The sequence below is a fragment of the Neospora caninum genome, chromosome XII (assembly GCF_000208865.1).
Source record: "Neospora caninum Liverpool complete genome, chromosome XII".
NCBI lineage: Eukaryota > Apicomplexa > Conoidasida > Eucoccidiorida > Sarcocystidae > Neospora > Neospora caninum.
The window spans coordinates 6,148,261-6,174,587 of record NC_018398.1 but is presented as its reverse complement, the minus strand read 5'-3'; the positions used below and the strand labels follow the sequence as shown (position 1 = coordinate 6,174,587).

Below are 26,327 nucleotides of genomic sequence, written 5' to 3'. Positions count from 1 at the left end.
ACACACATCTCTCCCACATCTTTTCACTCTCCGACTGTCTCGGAGCTTAGCGACATCCCGCAAACTCCAAAAGCATGCGTGCTTCCCAAGCTTTGCGTTTAGAATTCGCAAACGCCGGAGCGCCACGCCCGCTACCGCGGTCTTCTCCTCGAGCGAACCCGCGAGGTCGAGTTCCCATCTCCTCCCGAGAGGCCATCCACGCCCGCTATATCAGCCGACCCCGCAAAAAAAAACCCTCCCCCGGCTCAGACCCACTCCTGGTTCTTCCTCTTCGCCGTAATGGGGAAGACGCTTTGGTAGATGTGTCGGCGCAATTGCGCAACGTCTAGCGTCTCTTCCGCCTTCCTCTCCAGTTTGCCGCACTCGCCCGCAAGCGGCCCCGAAGAAGAAGCCTCGTCCGCGCGCGTGTCCCCGTCGTCGCTCTGGACCTGGCGCAGTTCCTTCTGCAGTTTTCCGGTGTACGTACACAGGCCGCGCCGCTCCTCTTCACAGCAGACTGCAAAGGCTCGGAGCACGACTTGCCACGCCTGCACAACGGAGGCGAGAGGCAGTTGCGCCGCAGCCAGCGCCGCTCGAACTTCTTCCCACTGCTGCCGCTTTTTCTCCTGCCAGGCCTCGCGTCCACGCTGGATCTTCGCTTCCCCGGCGCCTGAGGCGGTCGAGGACAGGTCCGCAGAGGAGGCGCAAGGTCCGAAGGAGAACTCGCCGCCATTCGGGCCGGAAAAAGCAACGGCCCCCGTCTCGGAGGTCGGAGTTCCCCGGCCCCCCGGCGCCGAATCCTTCTCTTCCTTCTTCGCCGGCGCCTCTGCGCGAGAGCCCGCGAGGTGGCTGCTGCATGCAGTGCTGGCGTGGCTTCTCCCGCGGCCACAGCCAAGGGCGTCTTCGGACCCGGCGAAGCTCGAGGAGCTCCAGCTCTGGGTGTCTGGCGGTTGAGCGCGCCGCAGACTCGGACATCCGAGCGACAGCGGCGCTTTTTTCTTCGCGGAGACGCACACGCTCTCGCTCCTCGCGGTCAGGCCGCTCGCGAACGACCGAGTCTCCATCGGGTTCTGCGTGAGGGCCGTAGCCACGTCGTCCGCGGGCAAGTGCAAAGAGTCGCCGAGGCGCGTTTGGAAGCAGACGACGCCGCGGCGAATGTGGATGGAGGCAATGAACAGAGAGAACGTCGAGGTGAAGGTTGCGACGAAATCTGCAGGCGTGTTGCTCATCAACTGGAAGACGCCGATCCCGGAGTTCTTCAAAATCACTTTCGGCGTGTGCTGCTTCAAACAGGCCACCACTTGGCATGCATACTGGTAGCGGAGAGCCTGGCGCCCCGACAGACACTCTACGTGGAAGCGCTTCAGCACGCGCCCCGCAGACGTTTCTCCAAGTTCCTGGACGCGAACCAAACGGCCTCCCGTCTCCACAACAAAGAGAAGCTCCACGCCTGGTTTCCAGGCTCTTGGCGCCGACTCGATCTCGCTCGCGGAGGCCTCAACGTCTCGACTTGCCACTCTTTTTGAGGCTTCGTTGACATTCTCCCCAGGCCTCGCCAGCACAGGCTGACGCGTCCGGGAAGACCAGGAACAGACAGACGAGGAGCAGACAGACGAGGAACAACGCGCCTCGGCGTCGAACTCTTCGCTCCCCACGCTCGCGGAAGATGAGAGATTCACCTGCGCAGGCGAGGCGACTGCTCGTCTCTCTGTGCCTGTCTTTCCGAGCTTCCGGGACGACGCGTCTGGGCTGTACAGATCGCGCAGTTCCGAGCGGGCTTTGAAGGCAAAGCAAAACTCGCCTTCTGCTGTGACCTCGACGAGACCCCAGCAGGTGCGGAGTTTCATCGCTCTCAAGTCCTGAGTGTCGACGAGTTCGTCCGTTTCGCAGATCTCACCTCTCTCCGCACTCTCGCGAGGCACCGCTGCGCGGCCACGGCGAACCGCCGACTCTCCGCATGCGCAGCATGCAGGCACTCCCCCTTGGCCAGAATCGCCGCTCTCGCCCCAGATCGTCTCCGCGTCCCTTCGCCGGGAAGCCCTGAACTCGAAGCAAGAGGGGCGACGAGGAGGCGGCTTCCACACGGCCGGGAGCGTCTCCCTGGAGAGGAGTCGCTCAGAAGAAGACGCGGCCAAGGCGACCGGAGAAGAAGCTGAGAAGCTGAAAGCCAGGAGCGAACTGTCTCTGAGGTGTTCGCTCCCTCGCTCGGTCAACGGATGTTCCCCGTTCTGGTCTAGACTCGTCAGCTCCTTTGCCAGCGGGTCCGCTCGTGCAGAAGAGAAGAGGGAAGAGCCGAACGGCGCAGAGGAGCCCCAGGAAGCCGACGGGCGAGAGGCCGCGAGCGAAGAAGCGATCTGCGGAGGCTCGGCTGGGCCGGAGAAACTTGAAAACAGCGCAGGAAGAGGAATATGCGAAGGGCCGGAATCGGTTCCTGAACGGGTTACCAAAGACGACGAGGAAGAACGTGGAAGACCTGCGAAGGCAGAGCTCCTCTCGCCGTCTCTGGGCCCCGACGCCAGATTCATCCTCGCTGAAGACGACGCCTCTCCGCTTGACTCTCGCACATCCTTCGCCCTGAACGGATGAAGTCGCTTTTCCGGCGAGTGTCCCTCCGAAGCGCCAGACTCGGCAAGAGGCCCGACAGCGGTGAAGGCGCCCCAGGGGCTCTGAACGATCGGTTCTGGTGCGGCTGCTGGCTGCGGAGGCAGGGGAGGTCGGATTTCCTCCTCCAGGCGAGAGAACACGGGGAAATCCCTGGATTCGCCCGAGTCCGTTTTCTTCCGCAAGATCTCTTTGCCCGCCTGGCCCTCGGCTCTTGGCCGCGAAGACCCGTCCTCTCCCGAGCTCCTCCCGACCGCGTCCGTCGCCTCGCGCCGGGAGAAGCGCCGATCGCCAGGCGCCACAGAAACGCCGCATGCAGTGTTTTTATTGTTTGGGTCCAAGACGCCTGCCGCCTCAAGGCACGTGATGCCGTCGGGGCCGGAGAAGCTGAAGACAAGCGCCGCAGAACCTGCCTCGGACGCGGGAAGAGAAGGGATCGGCGGCAAAGTGTCTTTCGCAGGACAGGTGAAAGCTGCCAAGGCAGGCGCCTGGACACTGCTGAGCGTCTCGGAAGCGAGGGAATTCTTCCTGGGAGGCTCCAGGGGCTGTTCTGTGGAGGCCGAGTCCGCCGAGCAACTTCGCCGATGGGAAGTGAGCGTGTCCGTCTCGCTCAGCGCCTGCTTTTCAAGCTCCGCGCGATTTTCCCCAACCTCCGCGCTTCTCCCAAAACGAGAGAGACGCGTCGGATCTTTTTCCACATATCGCTTTCCCCTCTGCCAACCCGCCGACGCCCAGGGCGCGTGGCGACCTTCGAGAAGAGGAGCCTCGCCAGGCGATCGGCCCGCGGGCGAGCGCGTGTCGGCCTCGCTCTCTGTGTCCGACGAGAGAAGTTCCGCGTGGAGAACGAAGTTCATCCCTGCGCTCGCGGGAGGAAGCCTGTCTCCTGCGTTCCTCGTGGGCGCCACGTACAGTCCGCCTCTCGCCTCACCTGTTTCCTCTTGAGCATCCTCGCCAGTTTGTTCTGTCTGCGCCCAGTCTTCGGAACTGCTAGGAGAGCCTTCCGTGTCGATGCGGCTCCCCTGGTCCTCTGGAGCCCCCGCTCCTGGAGGCACGACCGTGGTCGCGTCGCTGTCGGCGCCGCGGCGGGACGGCCTTGTCCCTTGAGGCCCTGGGCCTTCGATCGGCGTCTCCCCAGCGTCCGTCGCGGATTTGGTCCCCTCTTTCTGGGCACCCCCTGACGCGTCCCTGCCTCGCAGGATACCTCCTTCGGCACCCGAGCTGCGGGTGAGCAGCTGAGGGAGATTCGCCGAAGCACTCGCGATTTCCACTTGAACTGCCGCCGAGCCGTCTTTCGGTGAAACGCTTCTTTCGCTTTGCAGTCGAGTCGTGACGAAGCTCCGAGCACGAGGGCGAGGATCTGTCTCCACGCAGAGGCGCGTGTCGACCGTCTGTACAGGGGCCAAGCCTGAGGCCGTTGTCGTCTCTCCGCTGGCATCCACGTCGGCCTCTGACGCACCGTCCCTTTCCAGAGCAAGGGACGAGCGAGAGAAAGCAAAGTGTGGGAGCGCGGTCTCCGACGCACGGAGACCTTCCGTCTCTCGCCGATCTGTCGACCTGCCGAGCACCACAATCGCGTCTCCGTGCCCGGCGTCAAACACCTCCGGAAGCGCCTGCGTCTGCGCCTCGGGCCCCGCCTGAGTCATCACGAGTCTGGCTCTGGCGTCTCGACCCTTCTGCTCTCCTCCAGCCTTTTGCTCGCCTCTTCGGGAACCTGGAAAGCTACCTGCAGCAGTCCTCTCAGGCTGTGCCGCCCGCTCCTCCCAGGGACGCGCGGCAGAGCCCAGCTGGCCTGGCGCTGAGGCAGACAGAACGCCGGCTCTATCTGGATTTCTGCTCAACTCGAAAGTGAATCCTGGCCCGCCAGTCCTGAAGGCGTTGTCCGTGGGGGTGCTGCGCAAACTGCTACTCCTAGGGCTACTGCAGCTGGTCCCGATTTCCTCGTTCCACGGGTCGTAGATGATCCTGGGAAGCAGTCGCGGAAGTCCCGCTCTCCCCTCCTCTCGCGTCAACTTGCCTCCGGCGAGGCCTTTTGGCTGCCTCTCGTCCAGCACACTTTCTTTCAAAAACCGACGCGGAGCGGCCACGCAAGGCGCAGAGACGTGGCTCTGCCTCTCAGCCGCGGAACCCCGGTCCTGCTCGGACGACCCGATCTCTGGGATATCCGGCGCCTCTCCGTTCCGCACCGTGTCGATTGACTTCCCCGAGGTCCCGCAGTGCCTCGTGAAGAGAGCGAAACTGTGTGGGACCGCACCCGCGCATGCTTCGGCGCCAGCAAACGCCGCCGCACCAACAGGGGCCACCTCTGACGCGCCTTTCGGCTCCAGACTCGACGCCGCAACCAGCCTCGACGCACGCGCGGGTGCACATCTGTCTCCCTCGTTCTCGCTTGAAAGCGCATGCGCCAGCGACTTGGTTGGAACCCGGCACGCAGACATTCCTTCCCTCGGCCCATCCGCGACTGCGTGTGCGTCGCCTGCCTCAACGCGCGAGACCGACCCGGGAGCACTCCGAACTGGGCCAGTCCTGACTCCTGCTTCCTGATGCGCTTCACGTGCACAGAGGCGAGACGACACAGCGCCGCGCTCTGCCTCTTCAGCCTCAGGCCGGGTCCGCGAGGCGTGGACGGAAGATCCAAGAAACGTCGCCGGGACACAAAGAGGAGGGGGGACGGCAGGGAGTCTCAGCGGCGGACCGCCGATGGCGGTTCCGTCTTCCATGAACGAGAAAGTCGTGGTTGACTCGCAGGTGTTGTCCGAGAACGCCGTCCCCTGCCACTGGCTGGCGGAGCTGCTGCACTGTGACTGCTCCTCTACGGCGCTCAAGGAGCAGGCGATGGTGCGTGGCACGGTGCGTACGCGAAAATGTAGACTCGAGCATGTCGACTGTCCAGGGAATGGCGATGAGTCGGTGATGCCAGAAAACCCAGCTGGGGGAGCGTCGCCAGAAACCAGCGGCGTGGGGGGACTCTCTCCACACGAGTCGCCGCCTGCGCCTTCGCGACCGGCCACCGCTGTCGCCCCGTTGCGTTCTGCAGGATCCCGCCCACAGCCAGGTTCCGCTCCAGAGTCCGCATGGAAGTTGCTCCTGTCCTCGTCCACCTCCCCATTCGGACCCTCGGAGTCTGCCGACCTCTCAGAGGTCCGCGAACGGGGCTCTGCGTCAGACACAGACCGCCCCACGCCGGCCGGGGCCCCAGTCGCAGCTCTGCATGCTTCCTTCGTCACCACGCCCGCCCACGGAATATGTTTCGTGGCAGAGCTGCTTTCACTGGCTGCGTCGCTCAGCCTCCGCGTGAGGCGCCTTCGTGGCGCGCGCCCGCGCGGGTCTCTCTGGAAGCTCTCGCACGGCGCTGGGACGAGGCCGGCAGACCGAGGACGCCGCCCGCGACGGAATGAGGCGCGGGGCGACGCCGCCTCCCCGAGCTCGGCGGCATCTTCGTCTGAACTCGAACCCGCTCGTCCACGTCGCTGAAGCCTGACAAACTGCCGCTCAGCCTTGAGAAGCGACGTCTCGCCCGTTTTCCGACGGACGAGGATGCCTCCGGCCCAGTGCGCCGCGAGGCCGTCGAGGTTCTGCAAAGGCTCCAGGCACCCGTGAGGACACCGAGCGCCTCGCCAGCTCCGGGAAAAACCGGAGTAGCTACTTGCGCTGCTCGTCCTCCGCCGTCGATGCCGACGCCGACGCCGCCGACGGCCTGGTCCTTCACACCGCTGCCGTCTCCTCCGCTCCTCAGACGCGAGGCTGCGCCGCAAACGGTCTCCCCGGTAGCATGCCTCCAAGGCGTCGCTTCCGCTGCTTGCGTCACTTCTTCTGCTTGCGTCACTTCCGCTGCTTGCGTCATCCTCACTGCGGCTGAGGCTGTCAGAGCTCGGCGGTCGGCGTCGCTCTCGCCCGGCCCTCGCAGATCGGCCCGGCACTCGGCGACGGCTCCGTGGCCACAGCGCGGAGCTGCGCGTGTCCAGGCTCCCACTGGCGCGGCACGGGCAACGGCGGTCTGGGCAGTCGGCGGCGAGCAACCAGCTGCTCTGGAAAAGGTGCTGGGCTGAGTCCTGGCGACCTAAAGACGAGCCTCCTGCACTCACGTGCGGTTTGCCGGGCTCGGAGAAAGCGAGGCCTGTCAGATGCACGGCGCCAGAAAACGCGTCAGAAAATCCTCCTGTGGAAGGAGGCCGCGGGAGTCTATACACCGCACAGGGAAGCGACGCAGGCCACCCACAGGGACGAACGTGGAACGTTCTGGAAGGGGAGAACTCAGCCGCCCCAGTACCAGCCGACGAGGTCAGTTGATCGTCTCTCGCAGTCCGCAACGGCCGAGAGTCAGTCGCTGCATCCCCATGTCGCTCCTCTTCCAGCTGCTGTGCGGATGATTCGGCGCCCGGCTCTTCTGCTTTGAGAGGCGAGACGGTCGGCGGTTCTACGTGCGTTTCGGGCGGGAGGCCGCCGCGACCTCTTTCGCCCGTTCGACTGCACGGCTTCTCTGAGCGCAACGGGGCAGAGGATTCCCCAGCATCGAAAGGTTCCCGCGCCACATCATTTCTCGAGTTTTGGCCACCCTCTGGCTTCTGCTCGGAAGTTGAAGTCGCTGGATTCCCCGGAATCCCCGGCTCGGTCCGGGGTTCGGCTGGGTGGCCGTGATGGGTAGGCAAGGCTTCCCGTGCCACGAGTGTCGCCGACGATTCCTTGTCTTCTTCTCGCTTTTCTTCCGGCACGGGCGCGTACCGTCTTTGCCCCTCTTCAGGCGCAGGCAACGAGGAATTTGCCGCAACCTCCTCTTCTGGTCTCGCCTCGGACAGAGTAGGAGTCGGAACGGGGGAAGGCGTCGCCACCCTAGTGGTCAGGCGCGGCATCCTCTCTCGACTCGGTATCAACACAGACAGGGGCGGAATCTGGGGGCTTTGGTGTCTGCTCAAACGCGGACGGGTGACATGAAAAATTCAGGGTATACCCCTATTTTTATGGACAAAACAGAGGACGCCGGTTTCCCGTGGCTTCTAACGTTCCCTCGCTTCATACGGCCAGACTACCTTCCGCAAAAGGCACTGTGAGCCAGCACCGCCTGGATTCGCTGCCATCCGACTTGTCCTCCGAAAAAAAACCGTTGTAGATTTGAGCCTTCCCTAGGACGGACATCCAGGTATTCGGGAAGGAACGGTGGCAGAGTGTTACACAGTGCTCTGGAATTGCATGCTCCGCACACGCGGAATGTGCACGCCAGCTAGGAAACGGCGAATGTCAACTGCCGCGAACCTGAATCCACGTCGACCGATACAGCCAAAGATAGCAGAAAGAAAGAAAAAGTTTGAAGAAGAGTGACGTCAGTAAACTGCTCGGTCCTCGGCTTCGCAAGAAACAAGCCGGGGGGAGCCGTGGTCTGTGTCTTGGCTGTCCTCGCAAAAGTCGGACGAGGAAGAGGTCCTTTCAAAGAGTCCAGCGCCGCTCCGTCGAAAGGAAACGGGTAAAAGAACCAAACAAACTTTACCGAATTCGCGAAAAGTTTTCTTTTCCTGGAATCCGCATGTCCGACCAACCATCAGGACAGCGACCGACAGACACGGGGGGGGAGGGAGTGGTGGTGGTGCGTGCTGGGCACGGGGGAGGCCGGCAGAAACGTGTGCATTCCGGAAGAAAATGCGTAGTTTCTGAAAAGACGAGAAAGCATGCAAGGAAGGAACCCCTCGCGAGGGGTTTGAAACCGCAGGAGCTGTGTTGGTACGGCAAGTCTAACTCTAAGAAGTAAGAGCTGTTTGCGAAATGTTTGGCCAACCTGCAACAGCTGACGCTGCACACATGCACATGCAAAAGACGGCAGACCGGCATGCCGCGCGGGAAGCGGACGGGAAGGGGAATCGAACGTTTCGCGGAAGGAGAACCTCAAAAGGAAAGTTCAAAAGTTCACTCCGACGCATCCGCGTCTCAAAGTGAAGCGGCGCGAATTCTAAGACGCAGCGAAAGCTGTTTTCCTTCGCTCGCTCGGCACGCACAGGCTTACACACTGGCGCAGCCGCAAACTCCACACAGCAGCCAGGTGCTGGCCGCCGCCAGGTTTCTGGTCCCCCAAGGCTGCGGGGCATCTCAGTACGGAAACTCCTTCGGAATTCCCTAGGTCGGCAAGTCGTCGACCGCTTCAGTGACTCTGTGGCGTCGACGGGCGTTGCTCCTCCCTTGGCGACTGCGGAACGCGCGCTGTGTCGAGCGTCCAGTATCGATCCCAGCCACGAAGTCAGCTGGCCAGTCCAGTGTCCGCCCGTCTTTTCCTCGCGCGGAGAGAGTGCTCTTCCACGTCTTTTCTGCTCTTAACAGACACGCGCGACTGGTCACCAGCAGCGGCAAAGACTGCCAAGCTGGGACACTGAGTCGGTCAGTCGGACCCAGGATTTCACCGTTGTCCAGACATGGCAGCAGAGACACGACGAAGGCGGCAGCGTGGCGACGCCGCTGATGCGTCGTCAGCGGAGCCTCCAGTCACGGAAAAAAGCGCCGTCGACGAGAGGGGATGCATGCCGGGGGACCGTTCGTCGGCACACTCGGAGTCGGCCCCGTCGACCGGGTCTCCAGGTCGTCGGAAACAAGCGTCTCGCTTCTGGCAAGTTCTTCTGCTTCTTTCAGTTGGTGTAGCTCTTCGTCTGTTTCTTTACTCAGTTGGACTGACGCTTCCAGAGACCACGGAGCCCTTAGTGTCTCCTGCGTCCGCGTCCTTCTCGTCCTTCCGCGAGGCGCTCACGCTCCAGGCGCTTTCCTTTTCCCCGTACACGGGTGGAGTGTACAGACAGCAGCCGCTAGTCTTCCTCAGCTTGAAATGGATCACTGGAGCGGGTCAGGGGGAGGACGAGAACTGCAATACCGGCAGCTGTCGGTGGCGGTACTACCTCGTCTTGATCTGCATAGACCTGGTCGCCGCCATTGCGCTCGCTGCGGCTGCAGCGGAGGCTCGCACGTGGGCGATGAATTTGCGTCAGAGAACCTCGCCGGGTTCGGCTGCTGGATCTGCCCAGGGGAAAGCGAGAGGGCCACAAAGGAAGGAAGTGCCGGCGGCGAGTGGCGAACGCCCGCCTGGCGAAGAAGTGGAGGAGATCATTGCCTCGCCGGCTCTTGTCGCTGCGAGCTACTTCCTCCACCCAATGACGGTAAGGGACGATAAGCGCGAAGGCCGCGTTCAGGGGACAAAAGGTCACCTCTGCGTGAGCAGCGACAGAGCGAACAGGAAATCGGAGTCGCGGCTTTATCGCTGCCAAAAAACGCCTCGCTGTCCATGCTGCTCCGAGTCGCGATGTGTCTTGCGCAGGTAGGGGCCATCCTCTCTCTGACCATCCACACACTTCCGCTCGCCTTCTTCGCCTTGGCGCTTGCCTGCGCAACCCGTGGCGGAATGCTCTCAAGGTGGATGTGCGTCGCCTTCTTCGGCTGCGCCTTGTTTGTGGGACCGCCTCAAGCTTTTCTCCTCGCTCTCCCGCTGGCTCACCTCATGCACGCTGTGCGGACGCAAACAGTGCAGCGCTTGGGTGAGTCCACGTCGCGTCCTGCAAGGCCGCACGAACGCGTCTCCAGCCTTCATGGCTCCCTCCGGGGGGTCCGAAGAACCTAAATCGCTACGGCGTAGCTCTTCTCGTTACAGAGAGAGAGACGCGCGCCCCAGCCCAAAACCCTGACCTTGTGGTGTCGACGGCCGGTGTTTTAAAACCATGTCACGCAAATGGAAACGAACTGGGCTCGAGTACTTTCGCCGTGCTGTCACGAAGGTCCGGTGACGTCTTGCGCGGCTGCCAGCGAACGAAGAGTCCGGCGCGTTGCCGGTGGAAATATGAGAACCTGCGAGCCTGTCTGTGGATGCGTTGCGTCAGACCTCCTGGAGGTTTTGCCTTCCCTGAAGAAAGATATTCTGCCTGGCCTTCTTCGCGGGGTGCTCCTCTTCGTTGCGGGTCTAGCGTTCTGCGCAATTCTCCACGTCGCTTCGTACTTTGCGCTGCGAGCCTACACAGCAGACGCGGCTGTAAGTCGCGCTGGACCCGTCTCCGACAGAGACAGAAACACACGCAGCAGTCTACGCCGAGTGTGGGGAGGGGCTAGGTCGGCAGTCTGGGGGCCTTCCTGGGAGAGGCTTTCGCGGCGGAAGTCCACTCCCCGCTCCCGCGAAAAGACAACGCTCTGTGTCGTGTCGAGGCCGAGGATTCAAGGACTGGTTGCCTCACGGACGCCGCGCCAGCCCCAAAAAAGAATAGGGTCCGACGGGGCTCCCACGGTGTCGAGTGGAGGAGCTAGCGACCGTCTTTTCTGCGGGGTCTCCAAATTTCCCTCAGCTTTTCGGCCGCCTCCGGGAACTCGCGAAAGAGCTGTTGAGACAGCAAGCGTGCGCGGCCCGTCCGGGAAGAACAGGCGCGGGTCCCCGTTCCTGCTTGGCTTTCTGCATGCCCATGTGTGCTGCGTTTTCTGGCCTGGCCGTGTTTCGCGTCTGCGCTGTCTGTAGGACTATTTTGACTCCACGGTGATCGCCGTGTGGGAGGTCCGGGATCTAGGTCCAAACCTCGGTATCTTCTGGTACATCCTTTCCCTGGTAAGCTGGCTGCAGGGCGTTTGCTGGGACGTGCTAGGGCGAAGATTCGGGTCGTTTTCCCAAGGGGCCGAGGGGATCGGATCAGCCAGTCGCCTGCTGCCTCTCGGATCAAGAAACGCTGCTCGAGCGGGTCATTCCTCACGTGTTCCGTTTTGGGGTTTACGACTCCGCGCGGAAGTCGCCTTCGAGCAGGCGTCGAAGTGTACAGTCAGCCGCAAGCGACAAGCGGCTGGCAAGTGGAACGTGCCAAAGTTTTGACAGGGACGAACCGATTTTTCGAGGCACATCTCTGTTGCCCCCGCAGATTTTCGAAAGATATCGCCTTCTTTTCGTCATGATCTTCCAGGTGCGTTCGGATGGTAACTGGCAAGGAAGCTCGGCATCCTCTGCTTCTTTTCTGAGTACCTGTGGTCGGAGTGTCGGCATGTCCGGGATTGCTGGTTTCCACAGAACCCCCCGACCTACCAGGAACAGCATCGGCCCTACCGTCCGTCGCTTCGCAGCTGTTGTTGTGCACGGATCTCTCGTGTTCCCCGTTCGCCTGTGTCCGGGAATCCCAACACGGCTGATCCTGCGTAGCGACCTCTCGTCCAGGACGCGCTTACGGGCTGTCGTGATGCATGCACTGTCCGTGCCTTCACACATCCAGGCCTTGTGTGGCGCCACGGACAGACGAGGGAAGCCTTGAAGGTTCGGGTGTTTCTTGTCTGCCAGATTCGGGCAAATGCTTTATTCTCCAATTCTTTCTTCTCCAGTTCTTTTGTCTCGAATTCTTTTTTCTCGAAGGCATGTGTCGTTCTTTGTCGCCGTGTGTTCTGCTATCGCTAGGGCCACTGCTTCATTCTGGTCGTGCCCCTGTTTGTTCGAATGTTCCGCTACCCGCTGGCGTACTGCGGAGCCGCCATCGCCGTAGGTTCCGAATCCCTTTCCCGTCGAGTCTTTTTCGTGTTTTTCGGAGAGGCCTCTCGGGGGGGAAGGGGAAGTGGTTGGTCTGTGTTGGGACTCCGAGAGGCGATGCGGCATTCGCCGGCGGGCTGCGGAAGCCCCGCTTCCCGGGGCGCTGTGGGTCGGCACCGGCCAGAGACGGCTGCCTCGAAACTGTACAATATAAAGCCGCTCGCGCGCAAAACGGGCAACCGTTTTTTCTCGAAAAAAGGTCAACCCCGCGGACCAGGAAACCCGGGAAAGAATAGAGCGCCGCCATGTTGGGAGGAGCAAACACGCACCACGTAGATTGGCGAGAACATCGAACTTGCCTCCGCGATCTTTTGTTTGCGTGCAGATCGCCTTGCTTTTTCAGCCGTTCTTCTGCATATCGGATTCCGCTTTCCTTGTGGTAGGTCCCCTCGAAAGGCCCTCTCCGGGGGCGGTCTTCGAGACATGAAGAGCGGAATCGACTCGGTTCCTCACACGGGGCATGGCCACAGCGCCACAACGATGCTTCTGGAGGAAAGGCGTCCGTCCTAATGTCTCTCTACCGCTTCCCGGTTGGTGTCATGTCTGTTTTCGGGTACAGACTCTGCTCATCAGTCGTTGGGACGTGGTGGAGAGGAAGGTCGCCTTCGTGAAGCTGGTAAGAAGCGCGTAGCACGGAGCTGTCGGCGACACCAGCCCTGCGGGGCGACGGCCTCTGGCTCAGAGGCGGTTTGCGGGGCTACGAGAACGCGGGCGTTTTCTGCGTTTTGGCGAGATAGACGCGCCCTCTTCCGGTCTCCGTCAGCCGTTTTCATTTCTTCTCTCCCTGCCTCGCGTTGTCTGCTGCTTCAACTCCGTGCCGTACAGATCGTTGTCGCATTCGTTGCCGTCTCGATCTACCCCGTAACGACCGAGCTGTGGCTGGGGCGGAACACGGGGAACCCGAACTTCGTCTACAACATTCAAATCATCTTCCAAATCTTCATGGGTAAGGCCACGATGTGCGCGTACACAGTCAATTTCCGAAAAGGAAGCAGAACAGAAGAGTGGTTAGACGTTTCCCACATTGCTGGTTTTGTCTGCTCGATGGCCTCTCATCATCCCTCTTCTTTTTGATGCGGCAGTCATCTCGAACTCACCTCTCGAGACCGCCGCCACAGTTGTAGTCCCTTCCGTAAAGAACGCATCCTTTCGGAGTCGCTGGTCTGGGGAAGAGGGGGGGAGGCCGTACAGATTGCCGAAGGCTCCACGACGGGGAAGATGGCGGCTGACCCGAGTGCTTGACTAGAGCAGGTCCACGGAGTTGTGCAAGAGAAACTCCAAAACAGACGCGACGGACTGTCTACATGGAGAAGGGGATGTGTAGTGCTGATCCTCTGTCCGTTCGGGACGTGCCGTGCTGCCGGAAAACGTAGTGGTCAAACGATTCCGTCGTCTTGGGGATTTCAGTTCTGTCTCCTCAGGCGACACCTTTCGAGCGCATTGAAGCGCGTGCGTTGTCCAACTTACAGGTTTCCTTATCCTGGAATGGATTAAAGGCGTTGTTCTCGACCGAGTATTTACTTCTTCTGGATCCGTTGAAAAGAAGGAAAAGACGGCCTGAGCTCCCTGCGTCAACTGTGTGGGCGCGGAGACAAAATCGCTGGAAAGGGACCGTTCCTTGAGTCGGACTTCTGGATGCAAGAACGCCGCCAAGCATCGAAAGGTCGTCTGGCCGGCGTTCGCGGTCGACATTCTTCAGCCGCACCCGCGAAAGTGTGGGGGAGGGGAAAATCAGGAAGGAGGGTCAGCGTGTGCATCTGCACGGGCGTGCGGAAAGCAGTTCGGAGATGTTTCGTGACGGATGTTCGGCGGATGGCGGGGTCTCAGAGCTTTTAGGTAGAAGCTTGTTCAAAAGACAACCATCCACCGGACTAATCTGTTTCCATGGTTATCGTGAAAAAGGTTTTGTTTCCTCCTGGGCAGAACGCAACCCCATAGCAGCCTGGGTAGAATGCCGTCTTTCGGATTTTAGCTTGTGGCTAGTGTGGGGTTCATGCTTTTTCGGTGGATCTTCACGGGAATCGGTACGAACGGATGCACTCGAGCAAACGTTTCCTTGGTTCTGCGCAGGGCGTTGTCGCTGGAGCAGAGAACGTGGCCTCCTATCGAATGTCTTTTTTCGTATTGCTTTTTCGACCAAAATGGTCTCTATTTCTGCCTCTGTCTGCATGCTCGTCCTTGAGAGCACTCCTTCGCATCTCTGCTTCCGCCGGAAACAACTTTTGGCGCTACGCATATCCACAGGTTTGTGGAGAAGCATCTTCTTTTCTTCCCGTTAACGTGTACGCCGTCACATGCGAGACTTACACTGAGCAGAAAGGGTTTAAGCCTAAATGTGGGTTAGTCTGCGGGAATTCATTTGGGTGGATCCGACGAAAGCCGAAGTTTCTAAGCAAAGGAATTAGGAATGGAAGTTCTGCGGTGGGAGGGACTCGTCCCTGTTTGTCAAGCGTATTCTATGCAGACAAACACAACGGCGCAGTTCTCTTCGGTGACGTTCGTCATGTTCGTATACTGCAAGTGCCTAGCAATACATATTTGTGTATGCAGATAACCACACATCACAATTGCATCCGTCGACGGTGCTTTCGATTGCATAACAGCACATTTGTCTAGCCAAGGCACCCGTATATCGTTGAGTCAGCACTACCTAGACAATGCTCTCCACGGCGGATCTCAGATGTGCTGGCGGCGGAGTCTTTACTTGTCCACAACTGAGCCCCGCGTTTTAGGCAAACAACGAGGTTCTCTCTAAGCATGGCGCGTTTGCGTTTGACGGTGAAGGACTTGTACTGCGCTAGCCGTCGTAGAAGGACTACGCTTGCTGTAGAAAGGGGTGTTCTGGGTACAGCATCAGATGATCGTGTAATGCGAGTACCGGAATTCGCCGCAACGTTGGTAGTTTAGCGGCCCTGAGCGCGGACCCGCGATTTTTCTGACGAGCATGAAGCATGTCTACTTATCAATTCGAAGGACACCTTCGGCGCCGGTACCGTGTTGTATGCCCGGCTCTACAAACAGGGAGCGTAGAACATTATCGAGGATGTTTACAGAACGTTGTTCCAGTTCCTGTGACCGTTAGCTTTGCTACCGCTTTGACTGCTGCCACGAGCCGCACGAATGTCATTCCGACCCATGTGTGTTCACTGAAGTCTGGGCACCGGGCGCCTCTTTCACAACCCGGTGCTGTGTTCGTCGCACAGGGATACCCTAAATATACAGGCACGATCGACGGAAACGGTACTGGTTGAAGCTAACCTTTCTCCTTTTTTGGCGCCGCTTTTGTACCACAAGCTTTTCTGTCCTTGTATTCGCGTGTACGCGCGATTCAGTTATCGCTGTCCAAAAATAGGCAGTGCTCTCCCGCCGCTTCTGATGCGCTTTTTGCGCGCAGAGCGCCGCCAAAAGAGAGAGGCAGGAATTGCGTCCTCGCCTCTCCTCTCTCCGACGCGTCAACACACGAGGTTGGAGAGGTTCCAGGAGCGTAGACGATGTTAAGTCGTCGCCCTGTCCCTTTGTCACTTCCTCGTTTCTGTACTTTCTTCGAGGGTCTGGCTTTAAAGGGTGAGGCCCGTGCCTTCGTATCATATTTTTGCTTCAATAAAGCAGGAAGTCCAAGTCTCCTGTACTTTTCAAGTTGCCCTTGAGTTTCTCCGAAAAGGTATTTTCCACAGATTTGCTGGTCAACATGGTACGCCTTTTCGTTTCCACTTTGGTTCCCCTGGCGGCAGGTATTGCCTGCTTGTCGGGCGCAGATGCCAAAGGCGCGCCGCCGCCTCCGCCCGTTGTGCAGGAAGTGTGTGAGACTGTTCCGTACCAGGTACAGTCGACTTGCTACAAGGATGTAACGAAGAAGAAGCCCTATTCGTGCCCAGAAACCATGGAAAAGGAAGTCTGCAAGAACGTTCCCGTGCAAGTTCCGGACACATGTTACAAGCAAACAATGCAGCGCGTCCCGTACTCCTGCCCGAAGACTCAGTACAAGACTGAGTGCTACGAGGTGCCGAACACATGCAAGAGGACTGAATACACCACGGAGACCTTCGAGTGCGGCAAGGAGGTTTGCAAAAAGGTTCCGGTAGAGGTTCCGGACACCTGCTACAAGACCGTCATGGAGAAGGAGGCCTATCCATGCACCAAGACCAAGGCCGAGCAGTTTTGCTCTGAAGTACCCTACACTGTCAACAAGACATGCTACAGGGAAGACAGCAAGACAGTGCCGTATGCATGCACCAAGACTGAGTACAAGAAGCAATGCCGGCAAGTCCCGTTCCAGGTCGACGACACTTGCTACAAGACCGTCATGAAGCCGGAGCAATACAAATGCTCCAAGACATCCTACGAAGATAGCTGCAGCGAAGTCCCTGTCCAAGTCCCCGATACCTGCTACCGTACTGTCGATCAGAAGAAAGCGTACAAGTGCAAGAAGACGCTCACGAGGAACCAGTGCACGAAGGTGCCCGTCCAGGTTCCGAGCACGTGCACCAAGACGATCATGTCGAAAGAGGCGTATGACTGCTCGAAGACAGAATTCCGCACCGAGTGCACCGACGAGGTCGAGCAAGTTCCCTGCATGGGCAAAGAGTGCAAACTGCGCCAGCTGAAGAAGAAGCGTGTGTGCCGCCAAGTGCCGTTCACAAGCAAGAACGTGTGCTACAAGAATGTACCCACTGAGCAGACTTACAAATGCAGCAAGACGGAGTACCAGGAGCAGTGTGAGGAGGTTCCGTATGAGGTTCCGGACACATGCTACGAGACTATTCAAGTCCAGCAGCCGTACAAATGCTCCAAAACCGAATACAAGCAGTCCTGCAAGAAGGTTCCCGTCCAGGTTCCTGATGTGTGCACCCGACAGGTGCCTACAAAGGAAGCGTACTCGTGCCCGAAGACAGAGTACAAGCAAGAGTGCGAAGACGTTCCCGTTCAAGTCCCAGACACCTGCCACAAAGAGGTTCCGACAAAGGTCCCCTACAGTTGTCCGGAGACAAAATACCGCACGAAATGCGAAACCAAGATGGTGCCATTCGAGGAGACTTGCTACAAGTCTGTGCCGCGCAAGCAACCATACAAATGCTCGAAGACGACGATGGAGAAGCAATGCGAGTATGTCCCCAAGACGTGCAGCAAGAAAGTGCCGACCGAAGTCGAGTACTCTTGCCCCAGGAAGGAGTGCAAGAAAGTTCCATTCGAAGTCGACAAGACCTGCTACAGAAACGTCCCCTCCAAAGAGGCTTACAAGTGCTCCAAAACCGTTATGGAAAACCAGTGCTCCACGCAGTCTTACACTGTCAACAAGACTTGCTACCGCGATGATGTGAAACAGCAATCCTACCCCTGCTACGAGACCAAGTACAGGACTCAGTGTAAATCGAAGAAGAGCGTGCCGCCTCCGATGCCTGTGTCCAAGGCAGCGCCCATGCCCGTTCTCACGAGCAAAGGTGGCATGTAACGAAGGTGTTTCTCAACGAGTGTTTCTCTCCTCGGATGATCAAAGGGCTCTGCCCATCTCTGCGTGTGCTGCATATGGATCCGAACACACTGGCTTGGGTGACTGTGCACAGTAATCCCGAATAGACCTTCATTATACGATCGTACATTTATACATTCGCTCGTGGATTCTTCACTCGATCTCCTGTTTTTCTGAGGACACGAGTTTCGCCACTCTACAGTCGACTACTTCCCAAGACCTCGTAGAGCGGGAACCCCGGAGCGGACTTTCCACGTTTTCTCCATATCTGCCGCCACTTCACGGTTGAAAACGATCCTAAACGTTTGTTTTCAGTATGCCGCGAGCAGAAGATAAAGTATGGCTGAGATCCTCTTGCACTGGTAACAGCTAGAGTGAGGAGAGAGTCCTCAACACAACGGTGACCCTTTACCCATTCGGCAGAGATGCTTCCACGGTGCCGTGCCACAGTGCCAAAAGTACGGCCATTTTTCACCACAAAAAGTCGGCATGTGTGTAAACAGGAAAAGGCGCAATAATGACACAATACCGGTTTTAAATGCGGTCTCCTCTCCAGCCGCCGTCGAACGGCGTAATGAGCTTCAGTCCACACCGCAGTCAGCCGGAAAGGGGTGGGAGGCTCTCACGGCTTCGCAACTCCAATTCCTCTACGTGCGCTATTTAGCAAGCAATGCTGGGAAGGAAAGGGGCACCACTACCTGTGTTCAGTAAAAACTTCAAAAAACGACTACAAAGGCGATCCATTTTTGCTTGCTACAGCTGACTTGAGTGTTCAACGTAGAAAAATGCACGAAGAAAGGAACTTAACCTGCAGCTATCCGGGGCAGGAGACATGGTTGGAATGCTGTGCACATCTGGTTTCGAGGAACAAATGGCCCATACGCCTGTGTTACATCTCAAACTCGCTAGTGACCTGGCTCAGAAGCAAACGTAGAGTGTGCATGCACCGGAACCAGAGTGGGTGCCTGCGGACCGCCTCCGATGCGCATTTGCGAGACTCCACGGCGCCTTCGCTAAAAACAAAAGAGACAACTTATCCTCTAGACAGATAGAATCAGCCTGCTATGTCTCTGTTGACCCACACGAGCCTTTAAATCCGTTCATGAAAGGAGTCTGCGGCACACGAAAGACAGCGCGTGTCGAGTCTTTTCTCATCGTCCAGTCACCATCGCGGCTTTCCGCGCCTGCTCGGTACACAGGAAAAAGCCGATCTTCGCGTGTCGAGCGTTCGACAGGCACAGAATGGAGCATGCACCCTAGCGTGATCTACGCTTTTTCTCACGGAAAAAGTGAGTCTCCTTCGGTCGGCGTGTGAGTTCAGGCTTTCTGCCGTCAACCAAGAGCTCCGGTGTTTCGTTCCGGTATAGAAGCACACCAGTTTCCGGTCCCGGCGTTGCTTTCTCGCTCAACGGCGGTGGCGCCTTGTCTCCTGTTCCTCGAGTTCCAGAAAATTTCGTTCCTTCGTATCTCGCAAAGATTTCGAGCTCCACTTTCACTGCAGAGTCAACGTACTGAAGCCACTGTGTATCTGGTTTGTGTATGCGGCCAGTGGCTGCGTCACGTTCTTGAAGGCGAACGGCGTTTCCCCGTTGGAGCCTCTCAGCAAAGCATCCTTCTAACTGCCTGGTTCCATTCCTAACTGGACTAATTCACAACCCCGGGCGAGGGGAAGTTTTCCCTGTTGGGTTCAAACACCGGCACGGGAAGCCGAGGAGTTTCAGCGTCGCGTACCGCTGTTCGGCACACAGTGAAGCCTTTTGGGTTGCAGACGCCTCGTCCAGTTCACTTCGACACTGGCCGCCTGCGCCTCGACTTCATCCTTCCTTTTTCGGCGTCTTGCCTTGACCGTCGCGCCTTCCCTCCCCTTTTTTATCGTGTGGATCTCTAGGGAATTCCGGCGCAGGAGCAAAATGCCGTCTGAGTCAAAGAAGTTGATGAAGGCTCGCCAACTGCAGCGGCGCCAGCAGGCGGCGTCCGCTCGTGCGTCGAGGGGCGGAGATGCGGTCTGCTCGAATCCAAATGACGACGGCCAAGAAACTCCGCCGTCGTCAGCTCCCCTTCCTGATGCTTCGTCTCGGTGTCTTGACCCCGCCAGGAACCCTGCGACATCTCGCCAGTCAGCCGTGTCTGGTAGCGCTCCAGACGCTCTTCCCACTCCGCATTCCTTACAGATCCCACCCACGCAGGAGGCCGTCGAAGACGACTTCGAGGCGAGTACAAGTCTTGCGGGAGTCTCAGCTGCCGGCGAAGACTGCGAAGGGATCTTTGGTGACTATGGGGACTACGGAGACTTCGCGGAAAACTGGTCCGACTCAGATGTTGAAGGCGTCTCGCGGAGTGACGGCGACAGATCGGATCAGGACTGGCGAGACACAGCTTCAAGCAGGACGGTTTGTCGCCGAGGCGGCGCGGCTTCGGAGAAGAAACGCGCTGCCGAGTCTACGAAGAAGCGAATGACTGACGAGGAAATTGACGGTAAATTCCCAACTGCACGCCTCGCAACACTTTCCGGGGTAGCCTGTCTGCGGGCACCTACACCGCTCCTGTACTCTCGTGCCCACAGACACATCGTCTGCCACCTTCTCCTCACCAGTCTAGTGGAAGACGGTCGCGCAGGTGTGCAGACCTGCTGCGTGTGTTCGAGACGGCTGTAACGGGTGAACCTCCTGCCTCTCCAACCAGAGGTTGTGAATCGGTTTCGGGACTCTCCGACGTCTCCGTGCAGCGCTCCTTGAGTCGGTCACCGCCACTCGCGTAGGACCGCGAAGGCTTCCGATTATCCAGAGGCTCGTCCAAGCGGTTGGCGAGAGAAGAATCTGCGACATGTCCCTGCGCGAACGGTGAGCTATCTTGCGCAATGTGGTTCTTGCGGCGGTCGTGCGCGCGAACATTTCGCCTTGGGAACTTGCAGGCAGACTTGAATCCGCCATTGTCGGTCGACGCGGTGTCCGGATTCTCTCTGCAGATCGGCGGAGTTCATTCTTGCTCTCTCCGCTTCGCTCACGCGAGGTCGAGCGGCGGAGGCAACGGCTGCGGCGCGCCTCCTCGCAGCCCTTTTGCTGCATCTCGGCGACAGTCTCTCTCCCGACATAGCTCAAGTAACGATGGAATGGAGACGAAGGCCTGGCAATCGCAACTCCAGGCTGCAAAACCAAACACGTGGATTCCCAGACCTGCCCCCGAGGGGCCGAACTCGAAGTCGCGCCTTCCCCGAGAAACGGCATGCGCCCGTTTTTGGCGATTCGTGCTGGAAAAACCATGAAGAAATTGCGCGAGTGTGCAGCTGGGGTTTCCGGTCGGCGTGTGCCAATGAACGCAGTTTCCTTCTTTCCACGCGCGCTCGTGGAGCAGAACGAGCGGAGTGTGACGCACTCTGTCTTTCACCGGCGCTTGCACCCAGTGAGGGCGAGGCGTGACCGAAACCGCGTCCGCCCAAAGAATAGTTGACAAGACTTCGCGCCGTGTGTTTTGCCTCTGAAACGCCTGCGTTCCCGTGTTTTGCCTGCAGCCGCGTCGTCACCGCTGAGGCTTCTCGCACGCTGCTATGCACGTCTGTGTGTGCAGCACTTACATCTGACTGCTAGGCAAGCAGTGTCCTCTCAATCGACTGCGGCGGCTCGAGGCGAGGCGGCTGTGCTCCTCGCGCTTTGCCACTTTCTGTATCCGGACGAGACGCAAGGCGCGTGTGTCGACAACGCAACGCCTGGAGATCGAGAAGGACACAGCGTCTCGGAACCCACGTCAGGAGACCAAAGCATGTTCATCTTCCTCGAGAGCCGCTTTGGTCGTCTGATTCCCGTGAACGCGTGCTGGCGTCTCGCTGGTCCTTTGACTTCCGATGCCGGCACACTCAGCGGTGACCGCGAAGGTGGGAACGGACCTCCGTGCTCCACTCAGAACCGGACTGGCGACGAAGCTGCATCCGCCGAGGAGAACAAGCGCGAGGACGTTCTCTCGCACCATTCGGGGCACCACTCGCAAAGAACCGCGCACGGCCTCAAGTGGACGCCGCCGGAAGGCTCCGTCGTCTCGGGCGTTTCGTCTTTCCCGTCCACCGCAAAAGCGAGCGGCGGATCTACACCCAGCCAGAGAAGAGGGCCCTTGACAAAGGATGCAGAGACAGAGCTCATCCTGTTGCTGCAAGCCTTGCAAATTCTCTGCTGGTCCTTGACCGACAGAGAACTGTCGAACTGGACTCAAGGGTGAGCCGGATCGCGTCTCGCGCGAATCGCGACACGAACACGGAAAAGACACACACGCGTCCCCGTGAAAACGGAAAGCGAGCGCTGTGGGAGACACGACCCTGCGTTTGAGGCCGAACGCTGCAGAGGGGTACGCCGCGATGAGGGGTCGTCCTCTTCGTGTGTGCGGGGGAAGTCCGCGATGTACGAGAGTCGCGACGGGAGATCAGTCGTGGTCAGTCGGAGCCAAGGAAGTTGTTCGTCCCGTTTTTTCCCGGACACAGCCGTCTGGTGGTGCACTCGAGAGGCCGCAGATTACCATGCTTTGCTCTCGCCAGCACTGCATCTGCACGTTGCATTCCAGGGGCTCCTTAGGGCGTCAGAGCTGAAACTGCACGCCAAACCTTGCGGGATGTCGCGTCGGTTCCTGGCTTCTCCGCTTCTCAGGCCTGGAGGCGTTGCGTGGCGTTGCGGAGCATCAGTGCTGCTGAACACCACAACGGTGCAATCCTCGAATCTTCTTCTTCCTTTTCCCGTCAAAACGGAAGCCTCTACGCCTCGTTCACTCGTCCCTGGAGGCCGCATCGGCGTGGCTGAGAAACCGGGAGAGGCGCATGTGGACGCACGCTCCACATTTTCGCTATCTGCCTCCACTGCCGTTTGCCGGCAATCCTATGGACAGCAGTTTGCCTCGCTTTCCGCGCCGCCCGACGCGGGTCGCCCTCAGTCGCTCTTGTCTCCCTCCTCAACAGCCAGGAATGCGTCAGAGGCCTCGCCATCAAACCCTCCCTCGGTGGCGTCCTCGGTGGCGTCTCAAGGCCGCCAGAAAGAAGGTGCGGCTTCGGCACTTCGCGATTGCTCGCCAGCACTTCTTTGCGCAGCCGCAAAGCTGCTGGCTCTCCTCTTTGAGAGTTTCTGGAAGACTGAAGGCCGTTACTCGCCCTTTACTCAGGAGGCGGGCAATGAGACTGCGTCGCTCGCCTCTCCAGAGACGAAAGGCGCCTTTTCAACAGCGGAAAAGCGAGAAGCGATACGCGGCAGGTTGCGGCGTTGTGTTCCTTTCGTGTTTGACGCTCTCGAACTGCTGGGCAGAAGTAACAACTCCTGCTTTGTTCCGCAGCTGCGCGCTGCGAGTCGCGCCGAACAACAAGTCAGCAACTCTGTCTTTCGCGCTGTGGCCAACACCGCAGCTGGAAGCGACAGAGACGGAGATCCTTCGTGTTTGGGGCTAGTAACGACGTTTTCTTCTTTTGTTTCTGAGGACAAGACTGCTGGTGGGAGCCGGAGTAGAAGGAGCAAGGGTCAGACAAAAAGTACCATAAAGATAAGTTTGAGGGGTTGGGAGAAACGGCAACAGCTACACTTTGTTCGGAGCGTCCTACGAGGTTCACTCCAACAGCACTTGCTTGAAGGCTCTGACTTCGTTTGCAGCTTTCTCGGATTTCGGCCCAATTTTCATAGCTCGGCTGGGGGTCGGGGATCGGGTGCTGGACGTCAAGAACACTTCTCGGATACAAGCGCAGTCGAGGTTCTCGAGGTGAGAAAAAGTGAGAGATCTCTCACGTACAGGAGGGTGAACCACATCTGTGGTTTCCCCGCCGTCTGGCGTAGTAAGAGCTACGGTGTGTTCATGCACACACTGTGAAGCAACGCTATATGGTGGGATGCGCGAGGCCGATCGTCCGCGCAGACAACCCCTTCGTCTTCTCATCGAAGCGTCCGGAGCTCTATGTGTTTCGCTGCACATCCGTCAGGCTTTGCATCTTTTTGGATGTCATGTCAGGAGTCCAAACCATGACTTCCACCAGTCTTCACAGGCGCACACGAGCTTGCAAGGACTGCAGGCCACCCGTGGTCCAGAGTCGCGTTTTTCCGTTGACCTCGGGTCTCCGGACGGCAACGTTTGATAGAAAAGGGTTCTCTCGATGTGCTTGCATTGCACAAATCATCCCGCTTGCTCGGCGTATATAGTGTTGTGCCATGGGCGTGTGTTTCCATTTCTGGATGGGCCAGTGACGGCCTCCGAGTTTTCAGATGGCTTCGAAAGGTAGATAGCGGCAAAGAGTCTGCCGGCAGCTTGCGAGTGTGTTTCACGCTTCGCTATTTCTGTGGTGTCTTTGCACTCCTCAGGTCTCGAAAGGTGGCCGGGACCGGGTCAAGTCCTCGAAAGCTCGGGAGTTACATCGGAACAAACAACGGCAAACAAAACACGCAGCTGCGTCTTTCGACTTTGACGGCTGACGCCGTAGTCTGAATCGTGGGACACATGTTCAGAGAGGCTGTGTCCGCACGGCCTGCCATACCACACGTTTTTTCTGTACGTACTTTCTTGTGAGGAAGTGACCGCTTCTTTTTGGAAGGTCGCGCGTTCGATGTATCGAGCAGTGGAGCGCGGAAAGGAGACAAAAACTGTCTGTCGGCTTGGGAATGCGCGCGTTTGTCGCCCGACAGCCTACGCTGTGGCGCGAGTAAAAGGTCTCTGTTTTTCGGCAGGGGAACAATGGGAAAGAACTGACCACAGGGAATGCACCAGTTTTCGTACTGCTTCTTCACACTCCACTAGACAGGATTACCGCAGCGATTTGTGTGGTAGCAGGCTTGCCTGAGATGATGCTGGCTACGAAGTTGCCACGAAGCGGCCGTGGATCCAACCGTTTCGCTTCAACGCGGGTCTCCTCAGTTATATTTGCTATACTTCTGCCATCTGAAGAGACGCTGGAAAGAACTGGAAACTCGGCGGGGCTGAACCGTGGAGCGATTAAGGCCGGAAGGCGCCGTGAGACACGGCGTTGTCGTTGACCTTGAAAGCGTCTCAGTGGCACAGCGAACGCTGAAGGCCAGACTCACCTTCACATCTTCTCGAACAGCTGAGGTCTCAGAGAAAGACTCGCTACCCTGTCAACAGAACTCGAGACTGGCGTGCCTCAGTTCTCAAAAAGCGGCGGTCAGCGGAAACCATCGCCACCTTCCACTTGGTTGTCTGTATATCATAACTGGAGTCACATTCAGTATCCTAGGTACTATAATGTCTCTGTTTATTCGATGCGATCCAGAACTGTGTAACTCAAATCGAATGACCCCGTATACGATGAATAGAATGGTCTTGGTCCGCCGTGTGCCAGCGTCGCAGGAAAGCCCAATCAGTGTAATTACTGGTTCCCGATTGATATAATTTTACCTGTTGTCTAGTTGCGAACGCCTGCCTTTACATTGCTCGCCCTGTCGGGCACGCATGTGTTGGTGTTTCCTCTCTACCCTGTGTGGCCTTTGTAATTTAGAACAGAACTCAAAGTGACACAGTCAAACTCAGCCTATGATTGTGTGCTGCTCGAGGTTGTTTCTTTGCTAGTGGCGGTCAGGAAGCGTTTTGGACTTCGTCCAGAGCAGCGACCAGTCGCCGTTTTCCGCCGACACATTCGCAGTTCGGCGACGCGCCTTTCCGCTGTAACCAAAACACGGCACAGCTGCATGCCTTCGTGCTGGTTAAGCCCATCTCCCCTCGCACTCCCGCAACAGGTTGTTGGGCAATAGACAACTGTGGAGAGAGTGACAAGTCTTTTTTGAGAGCCACGTGACTGAGGCGCCGGTTTTTCTCTGCACATGCATTGCTGTGCACCGCGAGTGGACTGTTCTTCTACGCTTTTCAACATGGCAAGTGTGCCTTCGGAATCAAACATTTGTTTCCTTGAAACCGCAGAAAGCTGCATACGAAGTCACCCTCCCTCGTGTCGAGTCACGCACCGGCACGCCCGTCAATCAACGGCCAGCAAACCGCTCCACCTAGAATGGAAGGTTCTCGTGCTGTAACAAGCGAACTTTCATCCTCCAAGGGCCCTCGACTCTTGAACAAAAAAGCCGCTCTTCCATAAATTCTGACTGCCACAGGCAGCGTTAATCGAAATTCCAACAAAACACCGGACAGAAGATACAACGCGGAGGGCGTCCCGGCAACGGACTCCCTCTACTACCCAGCTTCGTCATCGGTCGAGGACTCTCTACTCAGATTCTTGAACACTTTACTGGAATTGATGGAAGGGAAATGCCTTAGACACTACTCCAGGACCGTAGAACAAACCAGAATAGGCAAGAGGTGACGGCAGTCTACTCGATATAATTTGCACACCTTTTGGCCGGGGTGAACGATGCATGTGTAACGGTTCTACAGCCATTGCATGCGCGGCTGTGTCTTGGCGTTTCGCATGCTCTGTTTGACGCAGCTGCATTTCTGTTTGCATAATCGAAACCTCGCACCTCGAACCGATTCCCGCAAACGAAGCAAATCCCCTTTACCCCTGCTCGAGTTTCTTTCTATTCTCGTCCAGTTAGACGAGCTCACCCGTCCACCGGGCTCCGGCGGATACCGGGACTGGAAAACTGAACACGACCTGACTGGGCTCTCGGATAAAGGATCTGAAAGGCCCTGAACGACCACACTCGCAGTCTTTCAACGTTTTTTTCTGCTCCTCTCGAAACACTGTGCGTCTCACGTAAACAGCTCAGTCTCTTGGCTCGACGGGTGCTCGACGAGAACGGCCGCGCTGGGTTTCCTGTTGCCGTCATTCCTCTCGCTCTTTTCTTTGCGCTTGCGCGGGAG

General features: G+C 58.3%; 4 protein-coding genes across 4 annotated transcripts; 3 read left to right on the top strand and 1 right to left on the bottom strand.

Moving 5' to 3' along the window:
- Positions 1-245: 245 nt before the first annotated feature.
- Positions 246-7,427, bottom strand: NCLIV_068310 (conserved hypothetical protein; the record flags this gene model as incomplete). The annotated part of the gene is made up of 2 exons (XM_003886383.1): positions 246-6,152; positions 6,663-7,427. The coding sequence occupies 2 exons, from the start codon at positions 7,425-7,427 to the stop codon at positions 246-248; spliced, it is 6,672 nt and encodes a 2,223-aa protein (XP_003886432.1).
- Positions 7,428-8,972: 1,545 nt separating this feature from the next.
- NCLIV_068300 (GD23551, related) lies at positions 8,973-13,646 on the top strand (the record flags this gene model as incomplete). The annotated part of the gene is made up of 9 exons (XM_003886382.1): positions 8,973-9,704; positions 9,863-10,079; positions 10,419-10,567; positions 11,042-11,128; positions 11,957-12,037; positions 12,411-12,464; positions 12,645-12,701; positions 12,911-13,031; positions 13,555-13,646. The coding sequence occupies 9 exons, from the start codon at positions 8,973-8,975 to the stop codon at positions 13,644-13,646; spliced, it is 1,590 nt and encodes a 529-aa protein (XP_003886431.1).
- Positions 13,647-15,773: 2,127 nt separating this feature from the next.
- On the top strand, positions 15,774-17,534 carry NCLIV_068290 (hypothetical protein; the record flags this gene model as incomplete). Its single annotated transcript, XM_003886381.1, has 1 exon — positions 15,774-17,534. The coding sequence occupies one exon, from the start codon at positions 15,774-15,776 to the stop codon at positions 17,532-17,534; it is 1,761 nt and encodes a 586-aa protein (XP_003886430.1).
- Positions 17,535-19,462: 1,928 nt separating this feature from the next.
- NCLIV_068280 (hypothetical protein) lies at positions 19,463-23,987 on the top strand (the record flags this gene model as incomplete). The annotated part of the gene is made up of 6 exons (XM_003886380.1): positions 19,463-20,027; positions 20,278-20,392; positions 21,137-21,754; positions 22,181-22,566; positions 23,165-23,270; positions 23,864-23,987. 6 exons carry the CDS (start codon positions 19,463-19,465, stop codon positions 23,985-23,987), a joined length of 1,914 nt encoding a protein of 637 aa, XP_003886429.1.
- Positions 23,988-26,327: the final 2,340 nt, after the last annotated feature.